At 40.9% G+C, this 21871-nt stretch overlaps 1 protein-coding gene across 1 annotated transcript in view; it reads left to right on the top strand.

Annotated features, from left to right (window-relative positions):
* The first annotated feature begins 20876 nt into the window (after window positions 1–20876).
* The window catches only part of SACS (sacsin molecular chaperone), a 36991-nt gene continuing 35996 nt past the window's right edge, over window positions 20877–21871 (top strand). The window contains exons 1-2 of the mRNA XM_067290415.1: window positions 20877–20905; window positions 21133–21283. Of these exons, the coding sequence (XP_067146516.1) occupies window positions 20904–20905; window positions 21133–21283 (153 nt within the window). The 5' untranslated portion in view covers window positions 20877–20903. The remainder of the gene's footprint in view (window positions 20906–21132; window positions 21284–21871) is intronic.

Below are 21871 nucleotides of genomic sequence, written 5' to 3'. Positions count from 1 at the left end.
TGCAGAGCTCTTCAGATTTCTGTGTTATGGTTCATAGACAACCTCAGTTTCCTGTTTAAATGGAAAACCCATCAAAAGGTCCAGAACTAACTCTTGGCAGAAATGACTCTCCTGCTTGTCCTTCTGTCTGGCACCTATTGCTTTCAGATTCAGAGGAAAGCTCTGTTAAAAATCTCTGTGTTTCTGGAAAGATGCTGCTCTGGTAAGGTTTTGACTACTTGGCTCTTTCCCTCAGTGATTTTTTTTCTTTTAGCCATTTTTCTACAGCTACTATGTATTGTTCAGAAATTGCTTTGAGCAGTTTTCATTGGGTATCCAAGTCCACTTCATCAGAATTCAATAAAAGGATTCTTTATGCATAATTCAACCGCACAGTTCTAGATGGCTACTGTAAGATCATTTGTATAACACAGTTCCATGAATCAAACTGTAAATTACTCATATTATTGCAAATCATTTTTAGAGCTTTCATAGTCGTGAATATAATCATACTTCTTGAGTCTCCTTTTTCCAGAAGTGCAGTATTGCAAATCTTGTGTTAAGTTTGTTTCCTTGTTGAGATTTGTATTTCCCTCAATCCTTTGAGGAAGAAACAGATGAAACTTGTACAGAACCTATTGCTTGGTTTCAATCCACTTATTCTCATTCTTGACAATAAATACAGTATTTTTTTGGACTTAAGACAAACTCTCTATACTCCCCAACGGCTTGGAGGTCAGAACCAGTGATGATCTCAGATGATGTATTTATGCAGTATTGAGCTTAATGGAGATACTGGCTTTATCTTGAAAACCATATGGCTGTCAGCTCTGCTTTTTACAGCAGCTGCAGCACTGGATTGTTACTGCTCTGCTGCTGCTGGTTTTGGAGCTAGCAGCTCCTCCGTTTGCTCAGACAGCTCTGAGCTATTTCCCATTATGTGCTATAGGCATATCCATAGTGAAAACTTTACTTTTAACTTTATGGCCTGACTTTACTCTCTGCTGTTTGAGCCTGTCATTTTGCTTTCAGCAGTAAGGAAAATGTTTTGAGAAATAATAAGTTTCTGTGACTGTCACTTGACCAGCATACTATGAGGCAAAGAGCAGGAGAGGGGGTTCCCTCAGCTGTGAGTGAACCGCGTAACCTTGCTGCAGACAACAGACTTCACCGTTGCTTTGATCTTGCTCAGGACTCTCGTATGTGTTTTGATGAGCAATGTGTCTATGCTGTCACCCGAACTCTCACTGATCCTGTTTCTTTCTCTTCTTAGTCTTTAATTGGACTAGATGTTAAAAATGCCTAGATGTAAACCAGTTGCGATTAATTCCTAGAACACCTTTATAAGTCAGTTTTGTGTGCTTCTTAAGAAATCACTGAGGGAATGTGAGAACTGAACTAAAACGTTTTGGTTTTGCTCTATGAGAAAGTTCTCCATAGCTTAGCTCTTTGCAAGAGATTTTTATCCTGGGTCACACTTCCTCTTTTTGGCCAACACTTCTTGGCATACTCTGCATTTAGGCAGACATGAATAGAGACTTTTTGTGCCATAATCAGTTAGGTGCCAGATTTGCACATCAGAAATACTCTCCTTTGAACAGGTAGGGAGCGGGGTCTAACAAATTTCAGTAACGGTCTGAATCACCTGCTGCTTTCATGGACGTGGACATCATTGCTGTGATGCTGTTTAAATTGCACACCTTCCCCTTCCTACTGTTGATGTACAATATGGTTTCTAACTGTGTGTTTTGTTTTTTTAGCTTTAGTATGAGGCACTGAAGATTAGTCACTACAGATAGGCTGCAAATGAAGATACTCTGGTACTTTTGAAGTCATTAGTGTGTCACAGATACCTTGTTTGTATATCTGGTTCATGCAGTCAGGGATAAATCAATTGTCAGATTTGTGATTAGTTTGACATACTCTCCTGTGGTTTTTACCCCTCACCCCTCCATGTGGGTTATTGTCATCACCTCAGAGTTATCTGGGAATTTTATTTATTTATAAATCCCTGCTATTCAGGGAACCTATGGCAATTATGGAGTTGTTGGTTAGTGATTTGACTATGTGGTCTAAGAGGGATGATTTCTGCTCTCTCTGTATTGCTAGTCTGGCCTTGCATGGGGTTGGCACGAATGTCAATATTTGGGCCAGAAAAAGAAATTACTACAAGATTTGCCCAATATTTCATCTGTTAAATTTTTATATCCTTGTGCATGTATTTCTTATGTTTCATCAAAAGAGAACAATCCTGCTATGCTGAATGCATCAAACAAAATTATCACATTCTAGGAAAAGAATTACTTTTTTACATCTACTATGAATCTGTCCTCTATATAAAAGCCAAGTAAAAGTATTTTTTTTTCTCCTTAATAGTATTGTACAATTAAGGGCTGGGATTTTTTGAATGCATCTAGTTTGAATACTTTTCATTTTAAATTTATATGTGATAAAGTATGAAAGACTGTATTTTCCTTGCATATAACAGTATAAGTGCAGAGCCCTGTTCTTGGCTGATGGCACTAACTTATATCTGCCAGTGGTTTGGACTACTTATTTCTGTTGAATTTGCTGCCCCAAAACTTCTTAGACAATAAACATATTATGAACCTATCTGTTCTGCTTCCAGTATTTCTAGCTTGCTGGCACATTACTCTATTACGCTGTATCAGGTCTGTCTCAAATTTCTGCAGGACAGAACAGTTATCTCTAAGAAGCAATTCTGTACATTCTTGTGATACCTGCAGTTGTGTGATAGCCTTGAATTTAAATTAACCTTTGACAGAAATGAATTTTGAACCTAGCTAGCATACTTGTGCATTGACAGGAATAATTTGTATTTAAGATGTGTCTGTTTTCTCAGATTTTTGATGCCTAGATTGACTTTTTATCAAGATTTAGCTGCTTTCTCTGGAATGCAAAATGTATATAGATAGATCTGTTTCAGGCTTCCCTGAACCCTGTGGGGCTGAAACACTAGAATGTAAATTTACTGAAGAGTTATATATATTAGTACTCATACAAGTTCATTTCTATAGAAGTTTCTGTGTCCTGTTCTGCATGTACACCTTACTGTATGTCTGTAAAGTGCAATAGTTAGAGTGCTACAGTTCAGATTAATACATAGTGTTAAAGTTGACCGCGTAGCAGCACAAAGCAGCAGCAGTCCATTTGGCGCACCTATCCTCGCTATAACTGTGGTTAGTATGGTCTAGGCTCATTCAGATCTCCTGCTGCTGTTGCATGGAGCAGGACTTACTTTAACTGTGAAAATTAAACCTGACATATATGCCTGCCAAATAAACCCAGGAGAAAGAGGCGTTTAGGGAAGCTGTGGAGACATTCTGTATTTATGCTGACATATTTACAAATTAGCTCTGAGATTTTTAGATACTACTTTAGATACTACTTGTTGTGAGCAGAGATTAGACCTCAGGCCTACTTGGTTTCCAGCTTGTTGTGTTCAGTTGGCACTCATTTGTCAGCCTTCAGTTTTGTCAGGTATTCTTGTTTTTCCCCTTTTAAAGGGATGTTTCTCCCACAGTCACAGGTTTAATATAGATGAATGCAAGTTTTTAGCATGTGTCACAAGGCATAGTTCCCTGTATTTGCTGGTAAAACCATTATAGATTAAACCAAACTGATGTCATATTTATGAGATATGGTTATGAGTTGTATATTACTATTCAATTTATGTTTTACTGAGGAAGCATTTTTTGGGGGAATGAAATGTCATAAAACAAAAAAGTGGGTTTTTTTCCTTCATCCCCGACCTTTCCATTCCAGCTGACCTGCTGGAAAGCAGCTCTGTAGAGAAGGACCTGGGAGTGCTGGTGGACACCAAGTTAAGCATGAGGCAGCAATGTGCCCTTGTGGCCAAGAGGGCCAATGGTATCCTGGGGTGCATTAGGCAGAGCATTGCCAGCAGGTTGAGGGAGGTGATCCTTCCTCTCTACTCAGCCCTGGTGAAGCCACATCTGGAGTACTGTGTCCAGTTCTGGGCTCCCCAATACGAGAGAGAAATGGAGCTACTGGAGAGAGTCCAGCGTAGGGCCACAAAGATGATTAAGGGACTGGAGCATCTCTCATATGAGGAGATGCTGAGAGAGCTGGGCCTGTTCAGCCTGGAAAAGAGAAGACTGAGGGGGGAATCTTATCAGTGTGTATAAATATCTAAAGGGAGGGTGTCAAAAGGATAGGGCCAGACTCTTTTCAATGGTGCCCAGCGACAGGACAAGAGGCAATGGACACAAACTAAAACACAGGAAGCTCCATCTGAAGATGAGGAAGAACTTTACTGTGAGGGTGACAGAGCACTGGAACAGGTTGCCCAGAGAGGTTGTGGGGTCTCTGTCCTTGGAGATATTCAAAAGCCATCTGGACACGATCCTGTGCAACGTGCTGTAGGTGACCCTGCTTGAGCAGTGGGTTTGGACTACATCTCTCCAGAGGTCCTTTCCAACCTCAACCATTCTGTGATTCTGTGATGCCCTTTACACATGGTTAGCCCCATCTGTGACACTGCAAGGAGCTGTGATTAGCATGAGATGATTGTGCCATGACATATCTTTGAACCTTGAAGATAAAAGCTAGGTACAGGCAAGGTTACACATGAATGCGGCAAATGGAGGGAGTACCTTTTGTTTGTGTACATCTCACCAGTCACCCGGTTAAGCTGCAACTCTGGTCAGCTCAACCTGCTCTCTTGCTATACTGCTCACTACTGCTCTTCTGCTTGAGGATACATACCTCTTATTGTGGTCTGGTTTATGCCAACAGAAGTCAGCATAAGCAATAATGGTTTTGTGAGCAAACTGTGCTTTTAAACTATATAAAGCATAAATTAAGGATTTGCTACTGTCATGCTCTCTTTGTTCACAAATTTTCTCCTTCTCTAAACTTTGGATTGTGTTCAGTAATTGTGCTGGTTCTTGCATGCTTCCCATGCTGCAACATGGAGTATTAGGGGGTTTGATTTAGTTGTTACTCTTGAGGAAATAAACTTATGTAGTATGTATAGTTTAGACTGATCCCAATATTAAAAGGATGGATGGGGAGCGAAGAGATAGTCAGATAACCATGGAGGGTTTTCACACAAGAAATTCCTGGAATGATATTAATATTTATGTATCTGCCTGATTTGCAGTCAAAATTATATATTTGCATAGTTATGCGTTAGCAGCCATGCCTTTGGTTTCATATTTACAACTAATTGCAGGCATCCACAAAACTGAAGAGGGTTTTTACAGGCTGACTTCTAAACCTCCTCCACTGAAATTCAATTAAAGACAGACATAAAATCCTCCAGTGAAAGGTGTTCCCTTTTAAAAATGAATAAATCTTATAGTAGAAAATTGGTGTAGGCAGTGGTTATAAGTGTTTTTTCTCAGGAGAGATTTATGTCTATGTCTATGCTAATGAATTAAATGACAGAATGTTCTCAGATCCTGGAGCTCCACAATGTATAAAGTTATAAGGTAACCTGTATGACCACCTCAGGCCATCAAGAAGCATAAATCAGGAAGTTAGTGTGCTAGGGTCTGTCTGCATCTAGTGGCTGACAGCCAAGTTCTGCCTCTCTTCCCTACCATGGGAGAAAACACAGAAATGACTGTGTCAAAATCTTTCCAGGATTGTAATGTGATCTGGTAATAAACTGACACCACCATTTCGTCCCATCCACGCAGGCAAGACCAAGTTCCTTCGAGGACTATCAGAATGATTTGCCAATGTAGAGATGTCACTTCATGCTGCGATACAACTTGCTCTTCTGCTAAGCCATTAATACCTTTTAGACTGGTTTCAGATACTTTGTATTTAACCATTTTCTGGACAAGGTATAACTGTCAAAAATCCTAGAAGGTATTTTTATTTTCTGAGGATCTGTTAGTACCAACAGCAAGTAACATATCAATTCTTTTGAAACAAGTGTCTTTTCACTATCCTAGGAGAAATACTCACAGCAATTACTGACTTATTGACATAATGGGTTTAGCTGGAGTCTTTTTGTCAGCATGTAAATCATGTACAGTGGTATGTACAAAATCATGCACAAAATTGCAATGAGTTAAGAAAGCTTCCTCACAGCAACATAACAAAGGACAATCTTTGAAAGTCCAAGCATAGAAACCGAGTACAGTCTGAGAAAGTGTGTCACTCACTAATTATGGAGAGGCTGTCTCTTAAAGTCATAATTAGCTTTCTATTATAAACCTATTTTTTCTTTTTCTTTCCCAAGACAATTGAAACTGCTCAAATAATTTTAAATATTTTTCATATGTGACTTTTCTAATGATACTTTAGGGGAAACAGTAAAATTTGGCCTGGTCTTCCCACTGCTGCTGCAGCACTGAATGCCAAGACCCCCTTGAGCTTGGCTTTCCACTGCAGCCAAAATACTTTTCCTTGATGCTCCCCTCCCAACTGCAATGCATTATGCAGCAGAGCTGCTTTGTTTTTACTCTGTGTGGAATCATTCACACCTGTGCAGATGAGGCTGGATTTTCTCTGATTTGGAAAGCTGTTTGCTTAACTCTGTATTACTTAACTATGACTTAAATATGAAATTTTCCTTTGGATTACGTACCAGATATACACCTAGGCATCTGTATAAAGAAAAATTTATACTGAAGCCATTTAGTAGCAAATTATGCTAAACTATATTCACCATGATGCTTTTCATGGAAAGCATGCATTTAAAATTCATTTTCAGTCTATATCCTTTGATATTTCATTTACCTAGTAAGTAAATTCCTAAATATTGAAAAAAAATTCAAATCACATATTCTACCATCCTTTCTTCCATACCATTCATATTTCAATTTCATACTTACACAGTGAACTAATTTACATTTTGCAATTTAGCCGCAATTGTTTCCCTTTCTGGGTCAGGAAAAAAATGGCTCTCTACATTCCTGTTTAAAGAGGGACATGCACAACTGCACATTATGAAAAGACTTGCTAGCATTGTCAGAGGCTCAGAGAAGGATTTACATTTGCACAGATGCAGAGCAATAATGGCGTACTACTGTCTTCCTCCCACTTCTCTCAAATATATTCCCCCTGCGAAATAACTTACATCTAACCTGTATAGTGAATGAAATGATTTGTACTGCTTGACAGCACATGCCTTGCCTCATTTATGCACTATTCAGGTACCACAAATGGTAAATTCTGTGTGTCAGCCTGAAAGAAATGGTTAGTCTTTGTTCCTGAAGGTATCGGCAGCGTAGGGTAGAAGTTGACCTATATAGGTAGGAGCGGGGATTAGATGGGAAGACTTTGGATCCTCCCCATGGAAATTTGCTGCAGGCTAGTTAATCTCCTCCCCTAGCTGCAAGCCATTTGAGTGGAAGGGCAAGATGCCTCTCCATAAGCGTTCTGCCCAACTCATTCTTTTTTTTGATGGCCTAATTTTATGGCAAGCCTCTGATATGTACCATAGAGCCTTTTAGCAGATACTGTTGCAAAAGAAGAAAGTAAAAATTTGCCCATTTATTCAGTATGCTTCTAGCTACATATGTTAGTTATTGTACTGGAGGGGAAACAGAAAACCTCATTGCTCTTTTTCAGTTCTCCATGTGCTTACAAGTACTGTAACACACAAAGCAGTTTATAATTAGCATCATGACTCACTTAATACTAGTAACTGCAACTATGTCCTCAGAGGAAATGACTTTTCCATACCCTTCAGTTCAATTCTTTTTTGTATTTATGGCCCACCCCTTTTCTCTTGTTTCTTTTCTTTTCCCAGAACTCCTGAGCTGATGTTAAGAAGTGGCTTCTAGCAGGTCTGAGGCAGAAGACAAGTCAAACTTTGGCCCTAGCAAATATTTTTCCAGCTGTCTCTGCTTCCAGGGAAAAAGAAGACAAAGCAGAAACAGCAGATTCCACAATTCCACTCCTTCTCCAGAAAATGAATACAAAACAATTGCAGAAGAACATAACTTGAATTTGGTTAAAGAAACTAAGCAAGACCTCTTTACTTTCTGAGACCTGTCCTTTTCAGCCTGTACCTGATTTTAAGAGAGAGAAGTTCTCTGAACAGTTAAACAGAGGGCTTTACTGAAAAAATAGCAGATGGTGAGAAGCACAGCTGCATTTTGGAGTTTAGGGATGGAGTGAACATTGAGCTGAGTTTCACACACTTGGGCTTTCCAGTGTCCAGTGAAGAGGAAATGATGAGCCAACAAACAAAGGAGATGATTAAAAAAATAATGTGCTAATTTATAAATCCAATATCTGCTTCATGTTCCTATCAAGAAGATATTACAGAAAAAGAGTCAATGGAGATCAAGGACAAGATCAGGTAAAAAAATTAACTCCTGAAAGAATTTTTTGTTAGAATAGACCAGCTGACATGTTCTTGCTCAACGCCCTGTGATCTTCAGTAAGCTAAACACTGGGTCTGAAACTGACTTAGTATTTATAAAAAATTGCTACTTTTAGAAGTGAAATTAATTTCTAAAGTTACAAAATCCTATGTAGGTGCCAGGTTTTGTTGCATTTATTGCATTTGTGAATTGTCTCCCTGAAAATAATGGAAACCAATAGGAAAAAATCATCATTTCTCTGAGTAACAGATTCAAAGCCTAACTTTCAAGTTACATGTACTGTCCACATTCACTGCAGCATTTTTTGAAAACAAGGAAAAGGGAAAGTTTTCTTCTTACTGCACTTGTCCAACCTTGAATTCAACAGGTTGCTTTACTGGGAAGAATGTATAACCTGGCTACCAGCTAAAAAACAAAGAAAATAGTTCCTTGTGTGGGCAGTGTTTAAACAAAGCTTATGAGATAAATATTTGTTTGGATGTTAAGCTGACGTTAGAAATGTTCTTATTCGCTATTAATGGACCTTTCATGAACATGACAGCCTTCACCCCCAGTCTTCCCCATATGGAGAACCGCCACTGACATGCAACTTTCTGTAACACCCAGCCTCTGTATTTTCTGTCAGCTCAGGAGCTGGGCTTTGCCTTGTGTTAGAAAGTTGTTTTTGTAACAGTTGACTGTTACTTCAGGGTCCATTCTATTGGCTTCCTGTGTAATTCTGTGAAAATTCATAAAAATTATATATCTTCTACTGCTAGGTGATTGCAGGATAGAAAATATTGGGGTTTGAATAGCTCTTCTTTCTTCTATATCTGTTAACTAACGCCTTCTAATGCAAATTTTGTACATCTGGAAATCTTTCTTGGCCCTCTAAGGTGTACATATTGCACAAATTATCCATGCAGCAAGCTCTTCTGCTATCCAGTAAGACATGAAGGTCTGCTGTATAGAGCTACTCTGATGGTCAACAACTTGTTTGGCACCAAGGACTGAAATGGGACCAAAGATGAAATTACAGAACTGTCACGGACAAGAACTGGAAAGTATGAATTGTCCTAGATTGAACTGCAGGGCCAATTTTCAAGCTGGAGACTGCGCTGGACAGAGAAGGGAGTGAGTAACTCAGGCACAAGAGTTGTAGCAAGAGAGAGTTGCAGGGTGCAAGTCTACAGCATGACAGCTGGAAAGAGCTTCTGTGGTGGAAGTGAGGAGTATGGAGACTGGGAGGAAGAGTAGGGGGGAATAACTAGGGTTGGGAAAGGGGTGCCAGTTGGAAGAGGTTGCTGCTTTGGCTCATTTTCCATTGTCCAGTGAGACTACATGCTGCCTGTAGACAGAGTCTGAGCTTTTGGATAAGGCACAATTTTATGGTGACAATCAACATCTTTCCTAGCAGGAGGTTATTTAAGTGTGTCCCAGAGAGAGAGAAAAAAAAAAATTTGACCATGCATAGATAATTACAAACAATAATCAAAAACTTAAAAGGGGAAAGTTACTGTGTCTACATCCGATCCTAGAAAGACTAGCACTGGAGTTTCCTTGGCTGAAGGAGTATGTAAAGATATTTAAGACTTTCAGAAGAGATGTCAAGCTTACTACATTGTTTACAACAATGTTGTTTGCTCTCATGTTACTGAGTTGGAACAACTTGTAACTGGGATGGTTAATTACCTCAGGAAGAAATATATGTGAAGGCATGTACATTAGGAGCCCTCCTTATGCTTATTTTGACTGGCTAACAAAAGGCATTGATTCTGAGTCCTTTCCTCTAATTCACTGTGGTTGACTAACATTGTACCACTACAGCAAAGTGAAGTTAGCACTTCTTTTCTCTGAGAAGCTTTAATATTCCTTGGTAACATTTTTTTACTTGATGAATGTGCCTCCAAAAGGCAATGTCTGCAGAATTTCCCTTACCATGAAAAGTTCATTTCAGTACTCATTACTGCTTCCTTTTCAGTTGCGGAAATTACCTATTTCACGTTAAAAACAAGGCACATACTTCACTTGTACATGTGAGTGACTCAATCTGTTCAGTTAGAAGCAGATTCCTTGCAGTGACTATTATTTATGTCACCAACAATTTAAAATTCTGTATTTCAATATAGACACTCTTGGATACCATTAAAGGATGGGTTTTGTTCCACCAAGATCATAAATGAAAAATATGCTGTCATGTCAGTTATATAATGGTTTCTGGTCATTTAGTTTCATGCAATTTATGTTTTTTATATAATTTTATATTAATCAGTTTCTCTTAGGCTATGTAGTAATATTTCAGAATCCCTGTGTGAATTTTTTTATTCAAATATCAAAAATTACAGATCTTCAAGATTTTGGTACAGTATTTTATCTAAGCTTCAACTTTAAGGTTGATATTAATATTGATATAGTACCTATCTATTCTTAATGGTAGTCAAGTGTCAATTTTCAAATCTGTGTGCAGAATTAGGGCATTAGAGGCCTAACTTGAAGCCTTTACGGTGTCACACCAAACTGGTTTGCTTCTCAGATTTTGGTATATGTCCTTCCTCCAGCCATGTTTTTAGTCTACTGCAAATAGATGCTTTTTGGGGCAGGGCCAAGCTTTTATCCTTTTTATTTTTTTGTAGAGTGTCTATAACAATAACATTTTCCTCCCAGCTTGAGCTTCATGGTGTTTCTGCAATATATATATAAAGAGAGTAGCTAAAGTACAGACTTTCAGTCCAGGTTTTGACTTTGAAGTTTTAGGACTTGTCTCTTCACCATATATATTTGGTACTATTAAGTTAAGTTTATGGTAACAGGGGTGCAATTCCCTTGACTTCCCATCCTCATTCCTCTTTCTGTCACCACAGATGCAATAAAAATCAACAGAAACTTTTTCTAGGTAATTAAAATAAACTTATTTCCCAGAAAGGCTTAATTGATGAAGCTCTAGAGAGTTTTCGCTCCAGTATTAGTTTGTGCTAAAAGACATGCTGCCTTTAATCTGGTTTCTGTGTACTCACAAAATTCTGGGGGTACTGAAGTGCTTTAAACCGGTCCATAAGAGAGGGATGGAGTGCACTGCAGCTCCTGTGTTGCTGATGCACAGATGGGATACTATAGCATTAGTTACCAAAACCCATCATCTGCTAATCTAGTCTTCCCTGATTATGAAACTCCTTAATTGCTGCCTTTTTTTTGCAGAGTGGCTACTTCAAGATAGGCAAGAGCAGGCTAATTCAAGAGAAGTTAACACAGGCTTAGTTAACTTCGCACTTAAGTCATACCCTTATTTCGATACAGATTTTACATAAATTATAATTATAGATATATTGCATCTAGTCAACTCTTTACATAAGTTTTTATGTGTAAACATGAATATATATGCATAATAAACAAGTATACAATCGGTTGTACATTTCAAAATCTGCTCGGTAGCTTGCCTACGTGTCCTATTGCCCTTCTCACTTTCCTTAATCTTTGTGGAAGATTCCTTTGATTCCTACATTTTCTGCTTCTCTTGCATCCAAATACACAGCGGTATGCCATGGGTCATATCATATCTGTGCTGTCACACTGGCAGACATGTAAACAGCAATGATGGTATTTTCAAAAGCACCCTGCCCCCAGCTAGTGGAAGTTTTATCATTCACTTCGGTGGAAGCAGTTAGGTTGTCTTTCTGACTTATTGGTGAAGCTACAGGTTAGTGCACTCTCAGGTCTGCAGATATCATAGCTCCTGTAGTTGCTTTGCGTCTCAGCTCAGTCAAAATGAGCCAAATTAGCTAAAACAATTTATATAATAAGTTTTGGTTATTTTGGCTCATAATAACTGAACCAAGGTAGGGAATAATTATATAAAAAGTTCCACCAGCAAATCAGAAAGAAGACTGAAATGCAATTGTGGGGTAGGTGGCTGGAAATAGTCTTTTTATGCCATGCTACTTCATGTAGGACAGGACACTGAAGCACAACCTCTGATTCCTGACAAATGCTTCTGCAACTCTTGTGTTCGAGCCAGTGTTTGAAACACTATTTACTTGCAGATCTTACATTTCTGTGACTGGATTTGTCATGTAACCCAGGAATTCTTCACATTTCTTTTGCTCTGTGTTTTGCCAGAACTGGATGTCCTGTGCCATTTCTTCCCTCTTGCCTCCCTTCCTCGCACTAGGCCCTACATGTGTGTCTCATGTCTTCCTCTGGGCCACCCGTCATTCTCCCTTTGTCTGAAGGATTAGTTGTTACTTGCGCTACTGTTTTAAATTCTGCTGGGAAGGAGATAGAACTGATATAGAGCTGGTATAGAGCTAGCATCATCCTAAAGAATATTAACGGGTATCATCCACTATCTGTTGCGTGTACAGAGGTGCTTGAAGTTGTGGATTGCCATAAGTTAAGAAAATTGATATTCTAATATTTTCTCCAAATACATAGGGTTCCGTTCACTGATGTCTAGAAAATATTCTGAAACTTTAGTGCATGATTAGATGCAGCATTCAAAAGCAATCATCTTGCATAGGGATGGAGAAATACTTCTTAAAATGTTTAATATGTATAATCTGTGGCTGCTGATCTCATTTTACAATTATTGAGTGGATTATCCTCACTTATGTAGAAATATAATAGCTTTATTAAGTATTCTGGAGTGAAAATAAGAAAAATATCTTAAGGCAGTATGGAAAAATATACCCTAGATAAGCTGATTACGGCGTGTCTTTTCACTGTGTTGGATTAAAAGTTCAAAAGGTTGTTTTGTTTCTAGTGTAGCATTGTAGTGTGCTACTCAGATCTGGACACAAGGTGTGAAATACGTGGTGGACCAGTAAAGGATATTTCAGAGCTAAAGAGAGTCCAGCTCTCCCCCTTCCAGGGTAAAATCTTAACTATTAGGTCACTGTTAGGCAAAAGTGGATGATGTACTAGCTGAAGTTGTTATTTTGAAAAAGTGAGTTTAGTTAGAGGCCTTCTTTTAGAAATTCTCTCAATATAGAGTGTACAGAGTCTCTGAAGGATAGTAGTAATTCACACACATCCCCGTGCCTCATAACTGTTTTTAATTATTTTCCGAGTGTGGCCTCTCTGAACTGCACCTCAGAAGTGCCTGACATTGTTGATTGTACAGGGAGCATAGGCATCCTAAATGGGGGTCCAGATTCATTATGCTATTTAGGAACCTACATTAGGCACTGAAATCAATTTGCAAATTTAGCCTCCACTTTTTTGGTGTTGCAAGGTCTAAAGTGGCTATTCTAAATCTGGTCCTTTCATCAGTAAAAAGGCTGTAAGAAAACAACAACAGCAATTTAACATATTGCTTATTCAAAAATGTGTGCCAACGGCAGTTCTTGCAACACTATAGTCACTCCTAATGGAATTCTCTAAAGAACAACTGAGGAGTTTATTTTTATCATCATTTTGGCTTAATCTTTTACATAATTTGAAACACCAAGTATTTTCTGTGTTTTGTTGTTTGTGCTGACTAGAATAGAAAATCTCATGATTCTTAGCAATTCAAATTTGTGGAGTAATGGTTACTCTTCTATAGTTAAGAGTAAGGTTAGCTCCTCTCTTGAAGGGCTTTAAATGTCTTTTCCTAGAGGTAGAGCTAAGAGGAAGTTTGTTTACTTCAGTATTTGAGAAGGTTTTGAAATGTTATTATTTATTTGTGCCTTCTTGCTCTGTTCTTTCTCTTTATTAGCAAGGAGTAAACTGAAGGAAGATTTATGGTCTTCTGAGCATTTTCCATTGGCATTTGTTTAGTGCTACCAAGGAACTGTCTTAAACATTAAACCAAATAATTGAGACAGCATAAATCATTAAATGGAAATAAAAGGCTATTACTGGCCTCTGTGCCCTTAAATCTTTTGTTTATTATTAGTAGTATTTCAAAAGTATCCTGTTCTTTTGATATTTCAGCACTGGTATGTACATTTAGAAATATATCAGCTTGCAAAAGGCATAAGAATAACACTTTCCTCTAGTTCTTGAATGTTTTACTAAGCCAAGATCACACAGATATTTGGCTTGGAAGCTGCCTGTAATAGTTCAATATGATGAGTACAGAGTAGGAGAATTGATTTAAACACACTGCACCAACCTATAATAAATAGTTGCAGCAAAGTAGTTAAATTGTGTGACAGATTTTAGGGCAAAACTAGATATTTTGTTTGAATTAAGTGCTTCACAGGCCAGACTCAGGGTTTTTTTGTCATTGGTACTACATATGACTATAGTTCTTTTAGTGCCTTCTTTTAAGAAAGACAGACTTGTTTTCTGTTACTGACGATGTTCAAATAAAGTAGAAACTTTCCACTTTCCCCTAAGGGGTGGTTTTCCAGTGAGTAACATATGTGTCATCAGCAAATGGTAAGTTTATTCTCAGACTTCTTGAAAAGAGATTAGTAAGCAAAGATAAAGCAAGCTTCTGGCAGTGACTGCTGACCAGCGCAATCTATAATCTCTGGCTGATGTGAAATATTTACAACATAAAGTTTAAAACGTCTGTTAGAAACACTTAAGGAATTGATCTAAAAATCAAAAGTAAGTGCTTACAGTGTCGTAGAAAGTTTGATTTTTATGTTCAGTGTGTACTGTCTCAAATCTAAAGGGAGCTGTTGAGTCACTGCTATTGCCTGCCAGCACTGCAGAACGTTAGTAGCTGCACTGGAAGATACCGTACTGCAGCGTGCTTCCTCTTGCTTTAGTAACCTGATAATGTTTGCTGCTTATCACACCATTCACTCTTCCTTTTGCAGACTCCACTCCATCTTTTTATACACAGTGACAGGGAAGCAAGGGGCTTGCACCCATCTCTTTTTGCTACTGCACAATGTTATTCTAAATTACTGAAAATATGGGATCATCCTGCAATGTGCAGAATTTTCTGTTTTCAAGGAAATGTCATTATGCAAATGGCTTTCATTTCATTTCATAAAAATACTTCAATGCTGCAGGGTTTTTTTCTTTTTTTTATTCCCTCTATCTTCATATAGGGGTTATACCACCTAATTCTGAACCAAGTAGAACTCTCATTTATGGTCACACAGGCTTACAGGATAATTTTCCACATATATTTTTAAATCTAAATGGTGTTCTGCTTGGAAGAATAACTTTAAAATACCATTGTATAAATTTCTATATTTATTATATAAAAATTCCAAAATCAGTCTCAATCATTTTAAATGCAAAAGATGTTTCTTTCTAGCTATCACTTCTGCAAAATTCCACCTGGTCAGAACAAATGGGATTTTTACATTGTCATATAAAATCACTAATAGTAGTTCTGCGTAAGAAATATGGATGTGATACCTTTACCTTCAGTAGGTTTTCACATCTTTCAGAGTTCTGTTTTCCAAGGGGATATATAAGCAAGAGTAAAAATTTTTTTGTTGTTGTTGAAAAATCTGCAAATTGGAACAAGTATTCCAGCTCAGTCAGGCAGTTTAATTTCTATATAGTCATTTTTCTAGGGAAGAACTCTATTTAGTTACCAGGCAAAAAACTCAAGGTTGATAAAGTTCACTATTCTAAGCTGTAAAAAGACAAAGAGTTTGATAATGGATAACAGAATATGTATAAATCACTTTGTACACAATCACTACATTCCTTGCCAGATGAACAGCCAGGATGTTGCTGAGAGAAATCAGCATTGAAATTAATGCTGTAGGAGTGGTTTTAAATTCCAGTTAATTTTCTCCAGTAGGTTTCTACTGAAACAGTGCTTGGAATAATTTTACTCTTTTCTTTTTCTGTAAAGTGTGAGAAGAGCTTGTTTTCCCCCTTTTTTGGATCTGGTATCAATATCAGTGGTCCTTTTTCTTGTTTATAATATTCTAATTATATATAATATTATTTTCTTCGTTATTCTAATCTGAAATCTGGCATAAAATTGGTGGTTTGAAATTTTGACATCACCTAAGTCAGTGGGAGTCTTCTTTGCTATCAGCAATGGCAACATCTGTGCAATAAATAAAATGGGACAGGGACATAAGAAGGGGGGCAGAGCTCTAAGGGTTAAGTGGTATAGCACAGTTTGTGTCTAAAAACTAAACAGCCTTTTGCCCTAAAACCGAATGTTCTTGTCCATTCTGCCTGTGGAGAACTGTCCCTGGTTTATTAACCACTAGAATAAGGATAACCAGCAGATCAAGTGCCTGGTCACCATCCTGAAGAGTGGTGGTGAATGTGGGTCAAAACTGTGCTGAGAAACATGCCAACAGTTAAACACTGTGGATGGTCAAAGGGCTGTGTTGGCATGCCCTAGCCATGCTTATTTTATTAATATTAAAAGGACCACCAATGAATCTTACTTCTATCTGGATGGAAAGAAAAAATAAAACAAAAGGAGAAACAGGAAAAATGTAGTAGAAAATACATGATAAAGGAGAGACAAATGAAAGGTCTTCCACAGTAAACAGAAGGGTGGCAGGGGGAATGGCCTGCCAGTCTGAAAAATAGCCTCTTTATGGAACAAGAGCCTCAGATATAGTGCAGGAAAAGGCATGGCTAATTTCCATGAGCTCAGGTCTCCTACTCCTTTGTCTAGGACCTTGCATGGTTCCAGTTCTGTATCAGGTTCTTCCTAATTCCTCAACCCCCTATTCCAAAGGTCACATGCTAGAGAGAATCTGTGGTACCCAGAATTTTTTCTCTAGGGTTAACGTATCATCACAGGACATAATCTGGAAGTATTGCCTTGTCATGTGATGTGACACAGGCTGGGGATCTTCAACCAATCATTGATACTAGAATTGCCTGTGTATGTGAGCAAAGAGCCCCACCATTTGAGAAATTCAGGATACAGAGATGCTTGTTAGTTTGGATACCTCTGTTTCTCCCCAGGGTCTCATTACAATCATCCATGCTTCATAAATGCCTGGTATCCCATTTAAAGAAGAACTAGATTTTGCCAACGTGGCTTGGTGGTTCAGCTGGTCTGGAGACTGTTTTAGTCGCTAATATGGATGGGACTGCACCAGGTTTCACTCCTTCCATCTTGTCCAATCATCAATATTTGTACCCTCCCACACAACACTCTTATGCATGTAGTATATTCCTTTGGTATCAAGCCATAAAAACACAAACATGAGAGACTGGAAGGCAGCACTCTCATATTGGGCATATTATGAAGAATTCTGTGATGAAACTGTAAAGGGGGTGAAACACAAAATGGAAAAGTAAAAAGATGAAAGGATAGAAAAAATGATCAAAGACCTAAACTAAAAGCAAAGGATTAGCTTCTTCTTGTTTTGAAGTTGAAATAAATAATAAATAAATAAATAAATAAATAAATAAATAGTTTTATTATTGTTTTTGGAGAAATCAGGATCAGACCCCCAAAATTTCGATCTCATTTATTTTATTCTCTGGATGTAAACCTGTAGTATTCTATATACAAATAATGCTGATGAATGAAATGAGTTGTCACAGCACTGGCAAAGTTTTCTCTACCTAAAAGCTGTGTTGGATCCTGAGCCACCTAACCTTTAAGTTTTTAAGCTTCCTTTCATTTTAGTGGGATGATCCACTGCTTCTTTTCTTGGCTTGATACGTTTTCTGGCAACAGGTTCATTGTTTATTTTAACCCTTCACAGAAACTCTGCTATCTGCTAGCAGAGTTTTACTAAAGTAGCAGCTTTATGTCCCTGTCACTGAGTAAAATCATAAGCATTATATTTCATAATCAGGGACTGGAATCTAGGACTACAGATTCCTGGTTGGAATGAAATGGCATTACTGGTTGGAAGGGGCCTCCGGAGGTCTCTAGTCCAACTTCCTGCTCAAAGCACTACTACTACACTAGATCTTGTCAGCCATGGCTTTGTCCAGCTAAGCCTTGAAATGTCCAAGGATGGAGAATGCCTCTCTAGGCATCCTTTCCTTATGAAAAATTGTTCCTACTTTCCAGTCTGAACCTCCCAAGCTGCAATTTGTTGCCATTGTTCCTTGTTACATTGTCTTGTACTGCTAAGAAGTTTGGTTCCATCATCTTTGTAACTGCCCTTCAGGTAGTTGCAGGATGCTATTAGATTGCCCTTAGTCTCCTCTTCATCAGACTAAACAAGCCCAGCTCCCTCAACCTCTCCTCGGAGGTCATGTGCTATAGGCCCTGGACCATCTTGGTAGTCAGTTGCTGGAATTTTGAACTGAGGAGGCCTAAAACATCACAGTCTGGTCACAATATCCCAGATCCAGCCTCATCAGCACCTAAGCAGAGAAAGATAATCACTTCCCTTGATCTGACGGTCATCCTCTTTCTAGTGAGAGCCCCACATTCAGCCTCGCATCCACTGTAATCCCCAAGTCCTTTTAAGTAGGGCCAGTCACTGGCCATCCAGCCAGTCACATCCCAGGCTCTGCTGATGCATGGAGTCCTAGCTGCAGAACTTTGCATTTAATGAACTTTGAAGATTTCTGTTGGCCCCCTTCTCAAGTTTCTCAGGGTCCCTTTAGCTCCTTTGTATCACAGCAGCTCTGGAACTTGAAGATGGATTTGCATAGAGACTGCCAGTTTAATCGAATGATGAGCAGCAGAGGGAGTATTGAGCTGTACTGTCCTTTACTGCATAAGAAAGTATTCCAACTGCTATTGGTAAGCTTATTGCTAATGTTACAGTTATATGCAAACAATAACAAACCTATGACAACAATGTGCAGTCATACAAGCACCAACCACACTGACTCATTAATACACTAACTGATCCATTACTGCAGAAACACAACTTTTCTAGCCATCAGTGACTCAGTGTGGCAATACCAAGGAAGTCAGGCTCCTGTGCACTGTCCTACTGGTGACTGAGGGAGGGCACCGAGGCTGATGATGGTGGGCAGCTGTCACTGATCTAGAGGTGCCTTCACCAGTCTGGACCAGTGTTCACATGTGAGGCTTTTCTGCCTCAGACACAGAGCAAAGGCAGGGTCTTCCTCTTCTCTCTGATCAGCAGTTAGGTCCCCAAATGGGGTCTCCCTTCTGAGATCTTCAGAAGAACTTTCCCAATCTTGATTGCCACAGCTTGTGCTTATACTGGTGATCTCTGGTCCAGGCATCACATGTGTTACCCAATCAGGTATTCTGTCATTCATCTTGCCGTGGTATTATCCATTCATCATAAGACTCTAGCAGACCATGCCTTTCTACTGTTAGTTTTGTCCAGTCACCTTAAAGGTCAACATGTAATTTCCTTTTTCATTATACCAGTCACCATACAGCTCAACAGTTAGCTTCATCTCTGCCCCAGTCATCTCAAAGCTACAGTCTGCATGCTTGTCTCTGGCACACTACACTTGTCTTTGGTAGAGCACTCCTATACAAGTGTCATCTGCAAATCTGATTAGAGTGCCATCTTTTTCATCATCTAGGTCACTGATGAAATGTTGAACAATATCATGCCTACTCAAAATACGTGCCTGCGGCACTCTGCTTCTTTCCTGCCCAATGCTGAACTACTCATTGCAATCCTTTGAACTCAGTGGTGCAATAAATTTTCAACCCACCTAACTTTCAGCCCATTTTTCCTCAGTTTCCAAATGTGAATGCTGTAGGAGACAGTGCCAAAAGCCGTACTAAAGTCAAGGTATATTTCACCCACTACTTTTCTTTTATCTACATGGTTGGTCATCTTGTCATAGAAGGCAATTAAGTTGATCAAGCCTGTGTAAAACTGTGTTTGCTTTTCCTGATTAACTTTTTGCCCTTCAAGTGAAGGAAGTGGATTCCAGCTAGATATTCTCCATGATCTGTCTTGTGACTAAGGTGAGATTTACTGACCTATAGTCCCCTGCAGCCTCCTTTTAGCCTTTCATAAAGATGGGCCTTTTTCTACTCATCAGGGAGCTCTCCTGATAGTCATGCTTTTTCACAGCTGGCAGATCACACAGGCAGCCTCTGTGTGCTCCATGTCATGGTGCCTGAAGGCTGAGAATTGTGTGAGATATGATGAAGAAAGTGAAGGGCAGGGAGATACAGATGCTTAAAGATGGAAGTAGTGGGAACACAAAGCACAGATCTGTTTTCCTGATGAGATTAAACTGTTATTAAAAAAACCCCTGTAAGTGGTAAAACCAGGTTTGTATTGGGTATATCAGGTAGCGTGTTTTCCTGATGAGCTGCCCCAGTGGAGGAGGAATCTGCATGCAGTAATGTCTCTGGATCTAATCGCTGGTCATTGCTTTGCCATGTGTGCACCCCGACGCCACGCGTCCCCGGCGGGGAGCAGGGGGCGCTGGCCCCGAGGTGGGGTGGCAGCGGGAGAAAGGAGCCCAGCGCGGGGGGGGGGACAAGGCCCTTCTCCCCGGGAAGCGCCCGGTGCCCGCCACTTCCTCTCACCTCGCCGCGGCTGCCGGGTCGCGCCTGCCCCGCGTGGAGGCGGGGGGCCTGCGGGGGCCGCGAGGGTCGCGGCGGGCCCGGGACGCCTCCCCTCCCCTCCGCCGCCGCCTTTAGACCGGCCGCCGCTGCTCCCCCCCCTTCCTCTTCCTCCGCGGCGCAGGCTGCAGGGCGGCTCCTCCCCCCGCCGCCGCCGCCGCCGCCGCCGCAGGGCCGCCCGCGCGGTCCCACCCCTTCCCCGAGCGGGGAGCGGCGGCGCCGCGGCAGCTAACGGGCCTTTGTGTGCCGCGGCGGGCATGTGAGTGGTGGCGGGACGGGGCGGGACGGGGCGGGAGGCCGCGGCTCCCCTCGCAGGCCCGGCGGCCGCGGCTCCCCTCGCAGGCCCGGCGGCCGCACTGCCCGGAGCGGCGGGGCCGGGCGGCTCCTTCCCGCCGCCGGGCTGCGGCGCCCACCCGGGGCAGAGCCGGGCGGCGGGAGGGGGCGCGGCGCCGCTCCGCTCAGCCCCTCTGCCTTGTGTGCGCGCAGGCTGCCCCGGGTGACCGTCCTCCATGGCTGCCTGGGCTGCAGGACCTTCGAGCTGCCTCCCTCCGCCGCGGTGGGCGACGTGAAGGCGCGGATCCACGCCGACGCCGGCTTCCCCGCCGCCCGGCAGCGCCTGTGGCACTGCGGGAGAGAGGTGAGAGGGCGGCGGGGGCGGCGGCCGCCGGGCGGAAGGGGGGGGCGGGGGGCGGTTGGCCCGGGCCCGCGGCGGTGGCGGCAGGGCAGCGCCTCGCGCTCGCTGGTGGCCTGTCGCTTCTCGGCGCTGGCAGTCCCCATCTCGCTCCTTGTTGCGTTCTGTCAGGTCTCCGGCTGCAGCCGTGAGCCCTTCCCGGGAAGCTAGAAAAGCATTTGCCTTCTTTTGATGGTGTCTACTTCTTATATTCTGCCTTTGTGTCTTTTTTTTGCTTATATTTTACTTTGTATATATTGTTTCTGCTACCTCTGAGATGAATTCATGTGCTTTTATCTTTATTTCTTGGGCGGGGAGGGGAGGGGGAAATTCACCTGAGATTGCTGATGTGCTTGTTCTGCCTGCTGCTCTGTCTCTCCCTTCACCCCTCGTGATTGATTTTCTACCTCTTGGCCAACTTCAGCAGTGGAATTGATGTCAGCAAGACAGGAGGCTCTTGCAAGTCAGAAATCGAGGTCTAGTGGAGGAGAGAGATGCAAATGATTGTCCTTATTCTGGTGAAAGCATCAGCCAGAGCTCAGTAGTTGGGTGCTG

Source organism: Apteryx mantelli, chromosome 1 (genome assembly GCF_036417845.1).
Source record: "Apteryx mantelli isolate bAptMan1 chromosome 1, bAptMan1.hap1, whole genome shotgun sequence".
Classification (NCBI taxonomy): domain Eukaryota; kingdom Metazoa; phylum Chordata; class Aves; order Apterygiformes; family Apterygidae; genus Apteryx; species Apteryx mantelli.
This window is presented reverse-complemented; position numbering and strand designations above follow the sequence as displayed.